This window comes from Populus trichocarpa, chromosome 5 (assembly GCF_000002775.5).
Source record: "Populus trichocarpa isolate Nisqually-1 chromosome 5, P.trichocarpa_v4.1, whole genome shotgun sequence".
NCBI lineage: Eukaryota > Viridiplantae > Streptophyta > Magnoliopsida > Malpighiales > Salicaceae > Populus > Populus trichocarpa.
Genome location: NC_037289.2, coordinates 5,300,454 through 5,317,579, shown reverse-complemented (window position 1 = coordinate 5,317,579; position 17,126 = coordinate 5,300,454). Strand labels below are relative to the sequence as shown.

At 34.8% G+C, this 17,126-nt stretch overlaps 3 protein-coding genes across 3 annotated transcripts; all 3 read left to right on the top strand.

Moving 5' to 3' along the window:
• Positions 1–2,914: 2,914 nt before the first annotated feature.
• LOC7471525 (protein SOSEKI 2) lies at positions 2,915–5,703 on the top strand. Its single transcript, XM_024600966.2, has 5 exons — positions 2,915–3,252; positions 3,354–3,423; positions 3,514–3,626; positions 3,723–4,500; positions 5,353–5,703. Exons 1-5 carry the CDS (start codon positions 3,054–3,056, stop codon positions 5,468–5,470), a joined length of 1,278 nt encoding a protein of 425 aa, XP_024456734.2. The 5' UTR covers positions 2,915–3,053; the 3' UTR covers positions 5,471–5,703.
• A 1,340-nt stretch (positions 5,704–7,043) lies between these two features.
• LOC7471524 (protein DOWNSTREAM OF FLC) lies at positions 7,044–7,992 on the top strand. The gene is made up of 2 exons (XM_002307068.4): positions 7,044–7,341; positions 7,477–7,992. Exons 1-2 carry the CDS (start codon positions 7,194–7,196, stop codon positions 7,800–7,802), a joined length of 474 nt encoding a protein of 157 aa, XP_002307104.1. The 5' UTR covers positions 7,044–7,193; the 3' UTR covers positions 7,803–7,992.
• A 2,215-nt stretch (positions 7,993–10,207) lies between these two features.
• On the top strand, positions 10,208–15,708 carry LOC7477096 (2,3-bisphosphoglycerate-dependent phosphoglycerate mutase 1). The gene is made up of 8 exons (XM_024600742.2): positions 10,208–10,478; positions 10,733–10,956; positions 12,315–12,433; positions 12,532–12,688; positions 12,851–12,952; positions 13,036–13,155; positions 15,075–15,135; positions 15,256–15,708. The coding sequence occupies exons 1-7, from the start codon at positions 10,208–10,210 to the stop codon at positions 15,117–15,119; spliced, it is 1,038 nt and encodes a 345-aa protein (XP_024456510.1). The 3' UTR covers positions 15,120–15,135; positions 15,256–15,708.
• The last annotated feature ends 1,418 nt before the right edge of the window (positions 15,709–17,126 follow it).

Here is a 17,126-nt window from a genome sequence, read left to right as displayed (position 1 = left end):
GATCTGTTTCAACTAAGCTGGCGGTCGAATATCATATTTCATTCGACATCTACTCTTTCTTCTTCTTCTTTTATGATATCGGACTATCATTTACAACTTGCCTACTGATAGAAAGATTAATGTTTGAGTCCCATGAATCTCGGGGTTATTAAACTCTTATATGATCGTAAAAAATTATATTTTTTATTTTATATTATAATTTAATAATTTATTTTAATTTATCATAATATTTAATTTTAAATTAATTAAAAATTGATCTCTTAACATAAATTTTACTATTATATGTATTTTTACTCTCACCATAATTTTTAGTGTGAAAGACATATTTATTGAAAAAATACTTATTATAACACCAAGTTTTTTGTTCTAGACCCAATGAAAGTAATTTTAAACTTTCAGTATTGTCTCTCATATTATACATCTAGTTAAAGATAACAATAATTACCGATAAAAAAAGAAATAAATGTATTATTGTGTTATTACAAATAATTATAAACATATTTTTACTCTAAACCACATTGTGAATTGTTCATCTTATATTTAGAAAGTTTGAGTTTCAGCAAGATTCAGATTTTGGAATAATAAGAATTGATGATGTTGCTTATGAAAAAGTTAATACGAATTTAGCGTAAATGAGAAAACAAGAGAAAATAACTCAAGATTGTAAAATTGTAAAATAATTGGTATTTCAACTTCAGTTCTTATTCATTTGATTTTTAATTTTTTATCTTCATCATTTTGTAAAAGTTTTATTTGTTTTCAGTTTTATCCTTCAATCCCAATTTATCAAATATTATTTTCTTCAATTCATTCATCATTCTTTGGATTTCTAATTTTTCTTCTTTGTCATTTTGTAAAAGTTTTATTATTTTCAATTTCATCATTCAATTCAATATTATGCTTTCCAATTTCAACCTTATTGTTTTGATTTTTAATTTTTTTTCTTGATTCTTTTGTAAAAGTTATTATTCTTTTCAAATTCACCCTTGAATCAAAACATTATTTTTATTTTTATGTCAATTTTGATCATTATTTTTTTGATTTTTTTATCCTTTTACTAAATTGATTTTTATTTTTAATTTCACCCTTTAATAAAATATAAAATTTATTTATTTTTTATTTTTTTATCCTATTTATTTTAACTGATATTGTTTTGAATTATTTTACATATATTTTTTTTCAATTTCATCATTCAATATTTGATTGATTGAGAATTGAATTTCATAGTTTTTTTCATGTTAGATGCTTCAGGTCTAATGACCCAGGTCACAGGTTTCAAAAGCAAACATATTTTTTTATATATAAAAAAGAGTTTTATAATCCTCTTTATATTTTTACCGAGTTATTTTAATCTCATGATCTTAGTCACAAATTTGACGAGATATACCGAGTTGGTTTAACTTTGATTACCTTGATTACATGTTTTTCATATTAACTTAATTAACAAAAATTAATTTTTTAAAATTTGTTTTATTTTATTTCGGTATTTGAATATTATTTTTTGCAATATATATATATATAGTGCCGCGACCAAACACAGTTACCAAGGCTAATGTATAACAATACATTTTTATGCGGCATTCCAGTTTTTTTCTTTTTTTTTTTATAGAAAAAAGCTAATGAATTCTCTGCGTCATTTAAGTCCAAACTATAGAATATTTCGTGATCATTGCTCTTGAAAACCATGATTATTTTGACACAACAAACAAATAGCAAGCACATTAATTTGTTGTAATATATAAAGCTGAAAGGGCATTGAAGCTACACGAAAATCACTTTCAAGTCTAGCTCATTGACACCCAAACCATGTAAATTTGAAATTGGATTCAAATCTCTGCCTTGGGAGTCGCAAAAGCACCACTTATTAAAAACAAAAACGCATAAGTAATCCCATAACCATTTGATGCAATATTAGTACTTGGTTAAAAAAATTGCAGAGCTAGCAGACAGAGAAAAGAAAGCCTCATGAAACCCTAATTTGGCCAGCCAGGCAACAGGGGGTTTCTTTTGTAAAGTGGTCGTTGCTGTTGGCACAGCCTACAACATTAGCTAGCTAGGATCATTGTGATGCAACGCCTAAGCAATAAAGTCAGTATATATGGAAAGGTGTTACGTTCTACAATCCAGGGTTGGCAGAAAAAGCTCACAGACATAGCTTCGTTGCACAGTGACTGGTTTTTCACCCCTTTTTTCCCCTTGGCCTGGGATAGATCAATGGCAAAAACAAACCCAAGTAAAAAAAAAAAAAAAAAACAACAGCAGGGATCATGCATTGCAGTTGACCCTACATCCAGTTGAACATTCTCTTGCACTTTAACTGTATTTTAAAAAAAAAATTAAGTTTTTTTTGTATTTTTAAATAATTTTAATAGGTTGCTGTAAAAAGTAAGTTTTAAAAAATAAAAATAAAATATTATTTTAATAGATTAAAAAGATAAAAAACAAAAAAAACTATGCGAATGTCTCTTTCCATTCACGACACTTCTCTGTTCAAAAGCATCCAAAGTCAAGATCAGGATCCAGATATTTGTTCAGTGGACTTCATTGTTACCCTTGCAGACTCGCCAACATTACATTTCCACATCTAATGTTTATAATCTTCCATTTCCATCCCTTTTGTTTCTAAAATGTTACCTCTAATTTACCATTAAATAGCGTCCCTTTTGAGTTTATTTATTGATTTATTTTATATTATATTTAAAATTTATTTTCTGAAAAAAATAAGAGAAAGTAAGAAAACAATTAAAAAAAGGGTCAGTTTTTAATTATTTAGTAGTTATTAGTAAGAGGACAAAACTAAAGCTTCTTAAGACTATAGTGGTAAAATTGGAAAAGGAAAACTTTCAGGATAGAAATAGAACATTGGTGAATCTATAAGGGTAAAATATAGTTCCTTTTGATTCCTCTCCTCCTCTCTGTATTTCTTGTTACCTTTCCTTTTCACTCTATCATCTCTAACTCTGTGTCCTGATAAAAGGAGCTGGCCTCTGCGTGTGCATGTATTAGACTTCGAGACCAGAAAGAAAGTGATCTAAAAGGAGGTGTTGAAGAATATGGATCTTCGTTCTAGAAGAGGCAGAGGAGAAAGATCAGAAATGAGCCCAGACAGGGTCAAAGTGTGCATGCAGCAACCAAAGGTCAAACCCATTAAAAAGGTTCAAGTTGTTTACTACCTATCCAGAAATGGCCAGCTTGAGCACCCACATTACATGGAAGTTGCCCATTTGGCCAATCAACACCTTCGTTTGAGAGGTGGATTATAACAAGCCAATTGAATTCTTGCTTCTTTCCTTCGTTTCTCAATGTTATTCTTGCCTGTGACATTCCTTTGTTTTTCGTCCTGTACATGATAGATTTCACGGATCGGCTAACAGTTCTCAGAGGAAAAGGCATGCCCTCTCTATATTCTTGGTCTTGCAAAAGGTACATGCTACTGTTACATGTTGACAGTCTCTGATTGCTTGTGCTAAATTTTCCTTATGGTCTACATTTACTGTTTTGATTTTCATTTAGGAGCTACAAGAATGGGTATGTTTGGAATGACTTGGCAGAAAATGATACCATCTATCCATCTGATGGAGCTGAATACGTTCTCAAAGGGTCTGAACTCGTTGAAGGATGCCCTGGTCAGTGTCTCTCTCCATTAAATGATTGTTACAACTTACAAGTTGCACACAGCACTGTATTGGTGGGCTCATTTGTAACATGCATTTCTTTTGCAGAAAGGCTTCAACAACTTCATGTAAGCAATAATAGACAAGTAATTCAGGAACCCAATCTCCATGCAAAGAGAAAACAACTTCTGGAACCTATTCAACAGCCCAGACAACTCGAAGAAACGCATGGAACCAAGTACTATCAAGAATATGATGATGAAGAATCACAGGAATCACAAGAAGAATATGAAGATGAAGAGAAAACAAGCTATACAAGCTCCACAACACCCCACTCTCGCTGTTCAAGAGGGGTATCCACAGACGAACTTGAAGAGCAAGTACCCCGCAAAAACCCCACCACCGAGTCAACTCAACATCACTCCCCCCCAGAATCAACACCCTCAATACTCTCTGAGAAACCCCGTCAAAGCACCAACAATACCTCCAAACGTTTTGAAGACGGTGACCCCGTTGCCATCGAGTCAGTACCGGGTCGTAACTCGGTCTTACTCCAACTCATTTCATGCGGAAACTTGACTGTGGCCAAAGCAAAAAACAATGTGCCTAGTTTAAAGCAACCGGCTGCAGCTGTGACAGTGAACGGTCCCAATGCTAATGTGGTTAAAAGGAGTGTAAGCGATCTTCATAGAGGGGTCTTGTATAAAACGGCAGTTAAGGTTGCTGAGGAAGAGATGATTAGCTACATGTCCGAGAATCCTAGGTTTGGAAATCTACAGTCTGAAGAGAAGGAGTATTTTAGTGGCAGCATTATTGAGTCAATGAGTGAGAACCGAGTTGTGGACGAGCCTGCTTTGAAGAGATCCAATTCCTATAATGAAGAAAGGTTAGTCACCAGTCATTAGTGATCCTATCTTATAACATTTTTGCAATTATTTGAAGTCTAGTCGAGTTGACTCAGTTCAGTTTGATTTTGACCCTCAAACAGTTTGCATGTTGGCCATCCATGTTAGATGAGACCTTGGTAGCATAGTGGACCAGCTGATATGGATTCCAATTCCTTGACGAGCCAATTATAAATTGGTCCCTATACTTATAATAATAATAATAATAATGTAATCCCCATAGTTCTTAAAATATCTTAATCCGTTGACCTTATCTGGTTGTCAAGTCTGTAACAAAAATCGAGGGAGGGACTAACTAAATGAATGAAATATGGAAACACAGGGATTGATTTATTATTTTTCAAGACTAGAGGACTGTTATTACTCTATTTATTAAGACTACAACGACTGGTTTATAATTTACACTTCTGACTTGACCTTTCGAAAATTACCAAAAAAAGGGTCAAATTAGAGCGGTTGTAGTGGAGACTTTAATTATTAAAGTTAAAAGATTCATATCTTCGACTTTTTGAGGAAAAGAAAGCATAATAACTCCCATGGTAAACGCACTGTAACAAATTGAGAATCCTCACCTTTTTACTTTAGTTAATTTCCACCAAGTGATGATTATCTGGTTGATCATGGCTAGAAACGGTACCTTCGAAAAGAACGAGCAAAGTTGCCTTTCCCGTTGCTTTAATTTTTCGAACCAACTTTTTTTGGTTGCCTGTGTTTGTTTTGCTAGCTTGTCGATTCGTATTGCTTTGTTTTCCTGTAGTATAATGTATTTTGCTTGCCATTTCTAATCGTAGAATTAAATTTAACGTTTTCCCTTTGTTAAAAAACTAACCCAGGTGCTCCAAGGCTGGAATGGAGGATGATCAGCAGGAAGAAGTGAAGGAGAAAGCAGCAAGAGGCAAATGTATCCCTCTCAAAAAATCTTCGTCATCTTCGAAACAAACCAAGAAATGAGTACTGATGCGTCCCATTGAGTGGAAGTGGTTGCAGCATTAATTATTACTAGCAGTTATTAGGGTTTTACCTAGTAGGGTAACTGTGGTGCTGTGGAAATTAATTTGACAAGGATGTTGTAAATCTTGAAATTGGAGACGTTGAGAAATGGAAACCATGGTGCTAGCTGGTGTGATTCCATTCATTACTGTTTGTCTTTGTGTGCTTTAATGAGATTTCGATCATTTTCATTATGACTTCTACCCTTCAATCTGTGGTTCTCATCATGCAACCATCTTCGTTTGCTTTCACTCAACTGATGCATCTTTGATTGGATTCGATGTGGGAAAATTGTTGAGTGGAGACAGGTTACTGAAAGAAGCCTAGAATTTCCTATCCTTGTGTGTTATTATCACTGTAATCATCATACCAAAGAATCCAACCAAATTTGATGTCTTTGGCACTTGTCAAAGGGCAAATTCATGCAATTAAAGGTCCCCAACGTGATCCATGCTGACAAAGGATATCAACAGACAATCGTATTATTTGACCAATACATGTAACCATCATCTATCCACCATTTGCACCTTCCCTAGCGGGTATTCTTAGACCAACGAGTCCAGCGCCTGCCTTTTTCTTATTTCTTAGCAAAATTCCAGATGAACTTTTTTTTACTGAGATCCGATGTGTGTAGGCCCGAATGGAGTTGATACAAATTAATCGGGCCTGAGTTAAAGAAGTCCAGGACCCAGTATCATTCTGTGTTTTCTCCTGATTAGATCCTTGGGATTCTTCTAATCTCCTTGTCCGATAGACGTAACAAAACAAGTCTGACCTAAACTAAGAAAGATCATGAGGCATCAAGCCTAGAATACATGGGTCCGTAAGGACCTAGCAAGCCTAGGGTCTACTAGGCCCAGCAACTATCTTCATCTTGCTGTTTGGACTTCTAGAGGCAGTCTGGTTAAATCCAAATTCCAAGGAACTTCGTAAGAAAATAATCAAGCTTTTAATTAGGAAAAATAAACATGAATTGCTGGTCACGAACTATTGCTAAGATATCAGCGCGACATTTTCGGCTAACCCACGGATGTTGGCCTTGTTGAAGTAGTTTTTCAGCTCAGGATCACTTTCATAACGTTGATCAATGGGTCATGGGCTCATGGCTCATGCAATAAAGCAATTTCAATGCACGTGATTTGATTCGATGTGAGCTTAAAGATCTCCCCAAGACAAGGTACTTGATAAAAGCACCCAAGATTTCCAGGGCATTGCCGAAAACGATGGTATTTGCCCTTCGGATCCACCATAACACGTTAAACTATAATTTTTTTGGGGGGAAATTTAGGCCTACCCCTCTTTGTTTTCCCTTGGATCTGCTTTAATTGCACCAGAAATCTTTTAATATTTCCTCATCCATCAGGTCAGCTTCAATATTTCATAAAATAGAACTTTGATAGAGAATTCTTGGCGCGACTTAAGGAATATTGAAGCAAGCCAACCGACACTAATTAATTCCTAGAGATAGTAATGCCGCAAGACTTGCTGTATATCTTATTTTTTTGTACATGTGACAGTACTCTTCCCCTCCTCAATATTAGAGCCACTGCTTACTTATTTTCTCACCCTAAACGAGCAAGCTCTCACTATAACATAATATCACACTCGTTTTACCCTTCACCTTTGTTTCTCATTTTCTCAACTTCTGCTTTCTTAGTTCCTCACTCGATCTTGCCACTAAACCATGGCTAGGCTGTTACTATTTGCCTTGTGTGTGCTCCCTTCACTTGTTAGCGCATGGAGAATGGGAAACCCTTTCCATGTCCGAGGCCGCGTCTACTGTGACACTTGCCAGTGTGGCTTCGAGACAAAAAAAACTACTTACATATCAGGTACGCACGCACGCACTCCTTTTTATCCTCACTAATTCTAATTATTGCAGCTTTTCTCCATACAGATAATGGGTTTTATTCAATATACTATAATATCCGATCGTAGTTCTTGATGAATATTGTGACGTCCTCCAGGTGCAACGGTTAGAATTGAATGCAAAGACAGAACAGACTTACAACTTAGATACAGTATGGAGGGTGTGACAGACTCAACCGGGGCATACAAGATTAAGGTTGTGGGCGACCAAGCGGACAGGATTTGCCATGTTGTTCTTGTTGATAGTCCACTGGCTGACTGCAAAACGGTACACCCAGTACGCAACCGTGCTGAAGTTATTCTAACCCGTTCCAACGGTGCCATTTCTGATCTTCATTACGCTAATTCCTTGGGGTTTGTGAAAGACGAGGCATTGCCTGGGTGTGCTGAATTGGTCAAGAAACTTCTAGAATCCGATGAATAGATCAACAATGAACATTCTTGATAGGCTACCTAGTCCCATCTTTTAATTACTTATGGTGTTCTTCTTGGTTTGATGTTTATTTATTTGGTAGCTTGTCTCTTAGCTCATGAGACTACATATGATGTCATTGTTTGCGCTCACCTATTTTGTTTTGTTTTCATCTACTTGATCAATAATACTAAATTTATGACGAGTGTGTTTATTCCTTTTCTTTTGCTTAGATTGTAGCTTTTAACATGAAATTTCTTTTCTTGAAATCATAAATAAGAGGAGTTGATATTTAATTTATTTTTATTATATTTTTAGAGAATAAATTTCATTTAAAATTTAATTTTTAATATTCAAAATAATTCAAACATAAGATTTTATTAAAATATTTTAATTGAATTGAATTTAAAAAGTATTAAACATGCTATTAAAAAACATTAAATTTTATATTAGAGTCTTTGATTATGAATTTCCAATCAACTCTCGAAGAAAAGGATGATATTATCTATTTTCCAATACATTTGAGGAAAAATTAATAAAATCCAAAACTTATGAATCAATTTATAATTGAGTAATACATTTGGCCAATCAATGATTTAATTACTTTTAAATTTTAACACTATAGGTATTCGACTAATCTTTTTTGATAAACTAAAAGTACTTAGCTAGAATCAACTCAAATTGTACTGGAAATTAAAAAGAAAAAAAATTAATAAAGACGACGCCGTTTGGCTCTCTGCCACGGCCCTCGCATGACGAACCTCTCCCTTGTCTCGTTCCTTAGAAAAGGTAAAATGGATTTTTATGGTCCTTCAAGTTTAAGACTTTAGTTATATTTACCCCTCAAGTTTAAATTTAATCTCACGAGACCTAATACTCTCAGTTATTGATCAAGTGTGATTCCTCCATGGCTAATGGTTGGAAAGACTGATCAATAATGTCAATTTTATAAGATTGTGTGTTTTGATTCAGTCATGTAGTAAGATAAAACAAGAAAAAAAAAAGAAGAAGAAAAAACTCGAAACTAAAATTTAGTTCTTTTCTTCTAAAAAGATTTAAATAATAAAGGAGAGAAGGAGAGAGAGAACTTTTTATTGATTTTGTTTGAATTTTATTTTGAAGTATTTTGTGTCTTTGTAATTTTAGGTTTTATTTAAAAAAATCTAATTTTCATTTTGATTCTTTTATTTTTATTTTTTATTCAATTTTAATTCTTGTTTTTTTTCTAAGTGTGTTTGGTAATAGGCTTAAGATGCATTTCAAAAATATTTTTTATTAAAAATAAAATAATATTTATTTTATTTTTAATATTAATACATAAAAATTATTGAAAAATATTTTTTTCGATGTAAAAAGCAGGTTAAACTATGAAAACAAAAAACTCTCTAAATTAATTTGATCATCCTTGTGGCATAATTCAAATCAAATCAGTGATATCATTAACAAGTTTCTTACATTAGTGATAGATTTGGATGGATGGACCATGCATGACAAATCGTTGAAGCACAAGGTTTTTAGTGACCAAAATTGAAAGTAAAGGGGCTAAAGTGACCACTTGTAAAACCTCGAGGGACATTGGAATTTATTTTCACTCCTTTGAAAACGTCCATTTCTGTGCGTGCATCTGTCAACTCTGTCTTTCTTGTAATATCGAGGACGAAGAGTTTTAACTTGTTTGCCATTCGCGAACAATCACTGTTAAGTCTTCTTTCTCTACTTTGTGTGTGTGTTTGTGTGTGTGTGTGTGTGTGTTATTGAAAAGTTTTGGATCGTGATTCTTGTGCTGATTTTTTTATGGTGCAATCCTGTTTCTTTTTTTGTTGGGGTAGTTTGATTTGATCATAGGTTTTGTCTTTTATTGAAGCTGAATTTGAAGTGGGATTTTGATTTTGATTACCATGAAAACAAAGAGAAACTTTAATTGGTGCCCCCTTTGCATGTGTTTTCCTCTTAATCTTATCATGTTTGATCCACGAAAGGTTTATTTTTTATGATTATTTGAATTTCATGGAACCTGGAATAGTATTTAAGTGAACTGCTCAATGCAGTATGATTTAGTATAGTGAAGAAAATGTTAATTTTCTCCACGGAGAGGAAAAGAGGAGGAAGAAATTTATGGGTTTCAATGAAGTTTCGCTTTTGGTTTGTGCTTAAAGACTAACTGTGTTTAACGGGGGATCGGGTTCTAAATTATGAGCTTTGGTTCTTCTAATGTTTATAGATAAATAATTATAGTAGCATTTGTTTTTGAGCTTAGTGTAGAATGAATCTTCATGTTTAATTAGTAAAATCGAAATAATTTGTCGGTATTAGATTTTCTATGTTTCTCATATGCTGTTTCTAGGAAAAACGAATCCATTTATGTTAGCTAACATTTTTTCCCCTTTACTGTGTTGATATTTTCAGTTTGATAAGGGATGGCAGCTGGCGCCTTGCACAGATCCATTAGGACCATTCAGCTCCATGGTGGTAGCAATGATTCTGCCTCTACTAAGGAATTTGGGAATTCCTCATTGAAATTTATCTCAAAGGGTTTTACAGTAGATGTAAAGTTTCTCAGCGACAGGAGTCACAGTTTTAGCCACTGCAAAATGCATGTTATTCGTGCAATTTCTTCTCATGCATCAGTGGTGGATCCAATCTTGTCTACTTCACACGTGACCACCAATTTCAATCAGAACACATCAAGTGAGTGCGATGGTTAACTGTTCTTTTATAGTTGACTGTTGTGGTCTTGAATTTGTTTCTTATAATGGCCATCGTGGTACATTGCATCATATTCCATCACATATGCTTGCTTAATAAATCTGTTAATGCAATGGCCTTTATGAAATATTATCAGATAACCATGGCAGACCATTCTCAATTTCAACTTTGCTGAATAACAATTTCCGATGTCTGTGGTGTCAGTTAATTACTTGCTTGTGATCTCTTTTTGGCAGTCGAATCTTCCTTGATATTGATCCGGCATGGTGAATCTATGTGGAACGAGAAGAATTTGTTCACTGGTTCTGTTGATGTGCCTTTAACCAAGAGAGGCATAGAGGAAGCCATTGAGGCTGGTAAGCGAATTAGCAGCATACCAGTGAACATGATTTACACATCTGCGTTGATTCGTGCACAGATGACAGCTATGCTAGCCATGACTCAACATCGTCAGAAGAAGGTACCCTTGTTCATGCTTCCATAGCATGACAGAACTTCACTTTACACACACATTTGGCATGTCAAATCATGTGAGCAAGTCACATATAGTTATGTCTTCTTTCCATTCCATTTGTCTTGTATTACAATCCCCACATTATCCAATATCTTATTATGAATGGAGCAAACTCAGTTGATGCAGTTTGCGCTGGCATGCGATATCAATCAGTCATGAATCTTCACTGTAGAGGGACACAGTGTTCAATCTAAAAAACTTCTTCTGGTGCTTTCTTGCCTTTTTTTACTGAAAGAAAAATGTTGCAACCCAGCCCAGCCTCATGAAGAATTCCCATTTGGTGTCTTAATTTTTTTTTTCAAACAGTACACAACACGTTTAGGTTCAAATCCTCCATGTTTAGCCCAATAACTTTTCTCCCCTTCTCGATAGTGTCCCCAGCTCCCACTTTTACTGGAGGCTTCCTGCCTGCCATAATATGGACACACCATTTGTAATAACAAGGCCTATCCATTGTTGTAAAAGGTGCCATATGTTGGCTGGTTTGTTGTTTGACTACCATAGATGGCCCAGTAATTTTTCTGTTCCTTTCAAAGCAGGATAATAACATATACGTCCTCATGGGCACACCTTCCTGGGGGCTGGGGGGGTTACAAAAGATGTCTTCCTCAGCACGGCTTGACTGAAATATCAACCTCACATCATCAAGTATTTATATGCATGCAGAACTCATCTTTTGTCATTTCATAGATTAGCTTTCAAAAATACAGCATATGCATTTAAAGCATGGGTGGGAATTCCATGATCCTTTTCATTTGTGATCATGTCCTTGATCAACATTCTCTGTTCTCTTTTTATTTTCATTTGGGCTGTATTCTCATGAGCTCAGTGAACATAATGTTGCTCATTAGTTCTTTAGGGTGAATTGGAAATCATGGAGCATGTTACTTAGTTATTCGGTCAGTTACTTGAATATAGTGATCACTTCAAAGTATCCTGTTTGGGAGTGTGGTTGCGGTTGCTTTTCAAAGTGCTTTTTATTCCGAAATGCATTAAAATGATGTTTTTTTTATTTTTTAAAAATTATTTTTGATATCAGTGCATCAAAACGATCCAAAACATAAAAAAAGAAGTAATTTTTAGCAAAAAAAAAAGAGAATTTTTTGGAAACGCGGGTTGGCCCGCGTTTCCAAACGCTATGGCTAGTTCTGAAGTCCTTGTAGATTTATCTTTGCAGAACAAATTGTAGGGAAGTTAAAACTAGCTGTCTTCGACTAGTATATAACATTCAGTAGTCAATGGAACTGATAATTTCAGAATCTACAGAATTATATGTTTTAACCTAATTCATATGTGTACTGTAGATACCCATTATTATGCATGATGAGAGTATACAAGCAAAAGAATGGAGTCAAATTTTCAGTGAAGAAACAATTCAGCAATCTATTCCAGTCATAACTGCTTGGCAATTGAATGAAAGAATGTATAACCCTTTTACTCCTTTCTGTTTCTTTGTTTTTTTTAAAAATAATATATTTACATTTAAAATTTGCTAGCTACAATGTAATCCATTTTCTTCAGGTATGGGAAGTTGCAGGGTCTTAATAAGGAGGAGACGGTTGTAAAATATGGAAAGGAGAAAGTGCATGAGTGGCGTCGAAGTTTTGATAGTCCTCCCCCAAATGGTGAGAGCTTGGAAATGTGTTCTCAAAGAGCTGTTGCCTATTTTAAAGAAAATGTAAGTCCATAAACATTGTATCCCATAATGCTTCTTATTGATACAAATCTCATGAGAGCCTTGAAGGGGGTGAAGCATAAACATAATGTGTTAGGCATATGCATATAGGGTTTACATGCATCTCTATGGGTTCATCTGGTCCATAAGAAACATATATTGCAGATTGAACCCCAGCTTCAGAATGGAAGGAACATAATGGTTGCTGCCCACGGGAATTCTCTGAGGTCCATCATTATGTATCTTGAGAAATTAACTTCTCAGGAGGTAATGCACTATTTTCTTAGGATTGCTAAGTGACTAAAAATGCTTTCATCAATTTGCTCAAGTTTTATTTGTTTGTTAAACAGGTTACGAATTTGGAATTATCTACTGGGGTTCCATTACTTTACATATACAAGCATGGGGAATTTTTGAAGAGGGGCAGTCCTGTTGGACCTACAGAGTATGGAGTTTATGCTTATACCAGGGTATGAACTCTATGCTCTTTGTTATACTTGGTCATGTCATTTGTGAATTTTTCACTCTCAAATTTTCAGTTGTTTGTTCAGATCTTTACTTATTTGTAGTTCTCAATTACCATCAAAGGCAAGTATGATTGAAGAAATAAAATCCTTAAACTTTGTTTGTTTTGCATTGCTTGACTGAAATAATTGGCATCTGATTTTTGAGTTATCAAAGTCTTTATTCATTACCAAAAGGTCCATCAGGATGTCAAGAATCATGTTAGTTTTTTATGCATAGACAAACATGCTCTGTTGTCCATTTGACCTGCCGTACTGTTCTTCATTGATTGAGACCTTGCCCATCCAGTAAAAATAAAAAGGGCATTATCAAGCATCTTCAATTCTTTACTTCTCTTGTGTTCGCTTCTACTTCTAGGTTTCTTATGTATCCATTTCTTGCTCAACCTGTTTAGAAGCTCTTTTATATCCCTTACCAGCTAGTCGTTTTCATGGTAACAATTTTTTTGAGTTACATTTCAGTAAAGCAACTTGCAGAAAGGAATCTTCTATTAGCTGTTGCAGTCATTACTGAAACAAGTTTTAAGAGGAACAATACTTGTTGATTTTCTACATAATTCTATTTGTTTCAGTTTGCCTTTGTTTCACCATTACCACCAGCAAGATTGAGATCTGCATTGATTCAAAGCTTGCTGTTTGATGATCCTTGGTATTCATTGAACTTTTCACACTGAAATAACATAGAAAAATCATGTACAATCTTGCCCACAAAGAATGTTTTCTGTCTAAACATGTCAGAAGTGGCTGATAATCATGTGCCTGCTTGCCCAAGGAGATAGTTTTCAGTTTTTGATCACTTATGTCTGATAAATCACATACTAACTTTTGAAAAGTACCATTCTAATGGAACTTGAAAATTGGAAGCACGGGCTGTTGTTAGATTTTAGTGAGGGTCAAGAAAGATAAGTAAACCCAAAATCTTGTCTTTGAGGTTATATAATGGACACATGCTTTGACCACAGAGAGGACATGTTTTGGGATGAGAGGGTAATATTGATATATCTAAGTATTTCATTGTGATAATTAGGAAAAAAAAGGATAGTGAACTCAGTAGAAAAAGTTCCATGCTATCAGATAGAATGTCCTAGTTTTGCTCAAGTCTTCCTCAGCATGGGAAAATGAAGTGAAAATGGTTTAAATAACTGTTTCCGTGACTCTTCTTTTAGCTGGGAATGTGTTTGTCATATGAAGTAACATTAATTCAGAGCAACATTGGTGTAGATCCTTGTAGGTTGCTTAATGTGGTGTTATCTTTTTCTGCTACTGTTGGCTGTTTGTTTAGTTTGTCTTTTGCAGTTTCTGTTGGAACTTTATGCTTCAGTCCTGGTTTTATTGCATATAAGCCTAGTTTTTGATATGGAACTTTATTATTACAAAGAAAGTATTTAGTTGAATCAGTTTTTTTTTTTTGGAACCATCTCTTGTTATTAGATCCCATTAATGGCTTGTATGCACAATAGTTGTTTCTAAAATTCCTTTTTGGTAGACCTGTTTATACAATATGTTGTGCAAAATGTATGTTACTTAGTAAGCAAAAGCAAAGATAGTTTACTGAATTTTTTCAATCTCTAAATGGAATTCATGTTCATGAATTTTCTCATGGCCTTGTCGTCAATGCTTTGGTAATTCATCTTGTGCATTAACTTGTTACCTATATGTTAACCTCATTCAAAGATAAAGAGCAGATGATGCCCCTTCAGCATGTGCAAAATGTTCCTTAATAGCGGCTTCTTTCCCCTGCTTTCTTAGGCTGATCTATCACAATTTGTTTTTTGTCCTTCACAATTCACCAGCATATTGTAACATTATCTTTCTTTGAACTGATTTCTGATATCTTATCTGCTTGCTAAATGTTCTTAATGCAGAACTTAGCTCTTTACAGGCAAAAATTGGATGAGATGGTGCAATAATCAATTCAAAAACCTGGTAAACTTCTTGTTTGATTTTAGATATTGCCAAAGAAATGTATATTAAGGAAATCACTGTTTAACATCTGATGCGCAGCCTCATCAATTTAATGCTCAATTTTTCTCTACGGTTTTGCAGGGAATATATATATATTATAATTTTCCTGGAGATTTCATAAAGCACTTGAAACTTGCTGACACTTGAAGAGTACAGTTCTTCACTGATTCTACATTGCGCACATGTGGCTACTACTTTTTCAGTCAAACCACAGTGGTCGTCAAAATGCTAGAGAGTAGTAAGGTAGTTGATGGCACAATATTAAAAGATTTGGGAATCTTTTTGTACCTGTTCAGGTTGCAAATCTTCTGCTATTATAAAGTGAGATTCAAAGAAATAAAGCTAACAAAGAAACTATGGTCTTACAATTATTAGTTTCTTATAAAATGCTGATGATTGTCGATGGTTGCTATTAGATCACCTTTCCCACAAGGATGATGGGAAATCGACGCAATGTATTCAACTTTAACTTTGATAATAGAATCATCTTCTGTTGAGGGCATGGCAACCAAGATGCCGCCACGCTTGGTCAAACGCTTGTTAAAAAAATACCAAGACCCTGAATATTTATTGCTGTGGCATTTCACATGAAAAAAAGGTGGATTCTGTCAAAAAATGCAACGCATGTAGACACAATAGCAAATATTCGGCCGTTGAATTGCAGTTGGAAATGGGTTTCGTATATGAGAACATGTCTTTTGTAGTTGACCCAAAAAATGTGCAGGTTGCGGTGTATCTTGTTTTTCTTCCTTCCAGGCTTGGCCTTGTAGTAGTCGATATACCTTTCCATATATTAATCAATTAGCTCCAACTTACGCTAATGAATTTATTCACTCTTAATCATGTGGTAAGGATTTCCTTGACCAAGAAACTGAAATCAAGGTGGACAGTGGCATCTTCGTAGTTGACGTTGAAGTGCAATGAACAAAGAAAGCAAGCGAGGTTCAGAAATCTTAAATTTTGTTAATGTTATGAGGGGATTTCATTTTTAAGGGGTACTTGAAGTTGCCTACTGTTAGCGTCCATTGACAATATAGTTGCAGAATTCCTTCTGCTGGTCACGAAGGTGAGGCCTTGGATGATTTGTTAATTTCTAATTCTTGTGATCATCAACGGTGAGGCCTTTTCCATTAACAGGTAAAAACAAATGATGGGTCCTTGTCGATCCATAAAAGAAGTTAGAAGACTCGAATCTATTAAATAAAGGCATTCAAGAAAGTAGTATTATTCAGTTGAGTACAATCAATAAAATTGGATTTGCTTTCGTCAAAAAAAAAAAAAAAGGTTGGAAGAGCTCCAAGACACAAGTGATTCTAACCCTAAGAATATGCGTTCTGTTCTCACCATCTCAGATACGATAGGACAACTCTTGCAGGGTATTTTTCGGCTACTCCTTTGGTCATGTAAATGAGGAGGATAGATACGATCTGTTTTCTCATTGTGCCTGCTCAGAAGCCGTGTGTAGTTCAATTCTGCAGAAGAATGGGGTCTGCAGAAGAATGAGGTGTGTAGAAATATTGGTGAATGGGCAGCAGAGTTGGTCTGGATATCATGAATGTTATTTGTGTATGGAATTGGAAGAGAAGGAACAGTGCCCTGAATCATGCGGATGTTTAGCTACAAAATACAAGATTATAATTTTGCAAGAAGCATTTACGAATGAAAGCAAAGAAGAGCAGGGTTCCTGTACAAGATTTCAAGCTCAACTCTTGCCGGGTATAAACAATTTCTCGAGGCCATTGGACTTGGAAACAACCCATGAATTAACTGTGGTGCACTTGCGAGAAACTTCTTATCGGAGGACCTGCGCACCCCAGTGTTAGTCGGGGCTCCGTCTGGATATCTTATGCTAATAAAAAAAAAATCTAAGAATGAATGCTGAAGCAGTACTGTGCTGTTTGTTGCAACTTGGATGTCCATATAAATTTTATTTTCTTGCAAAAATTGTTATC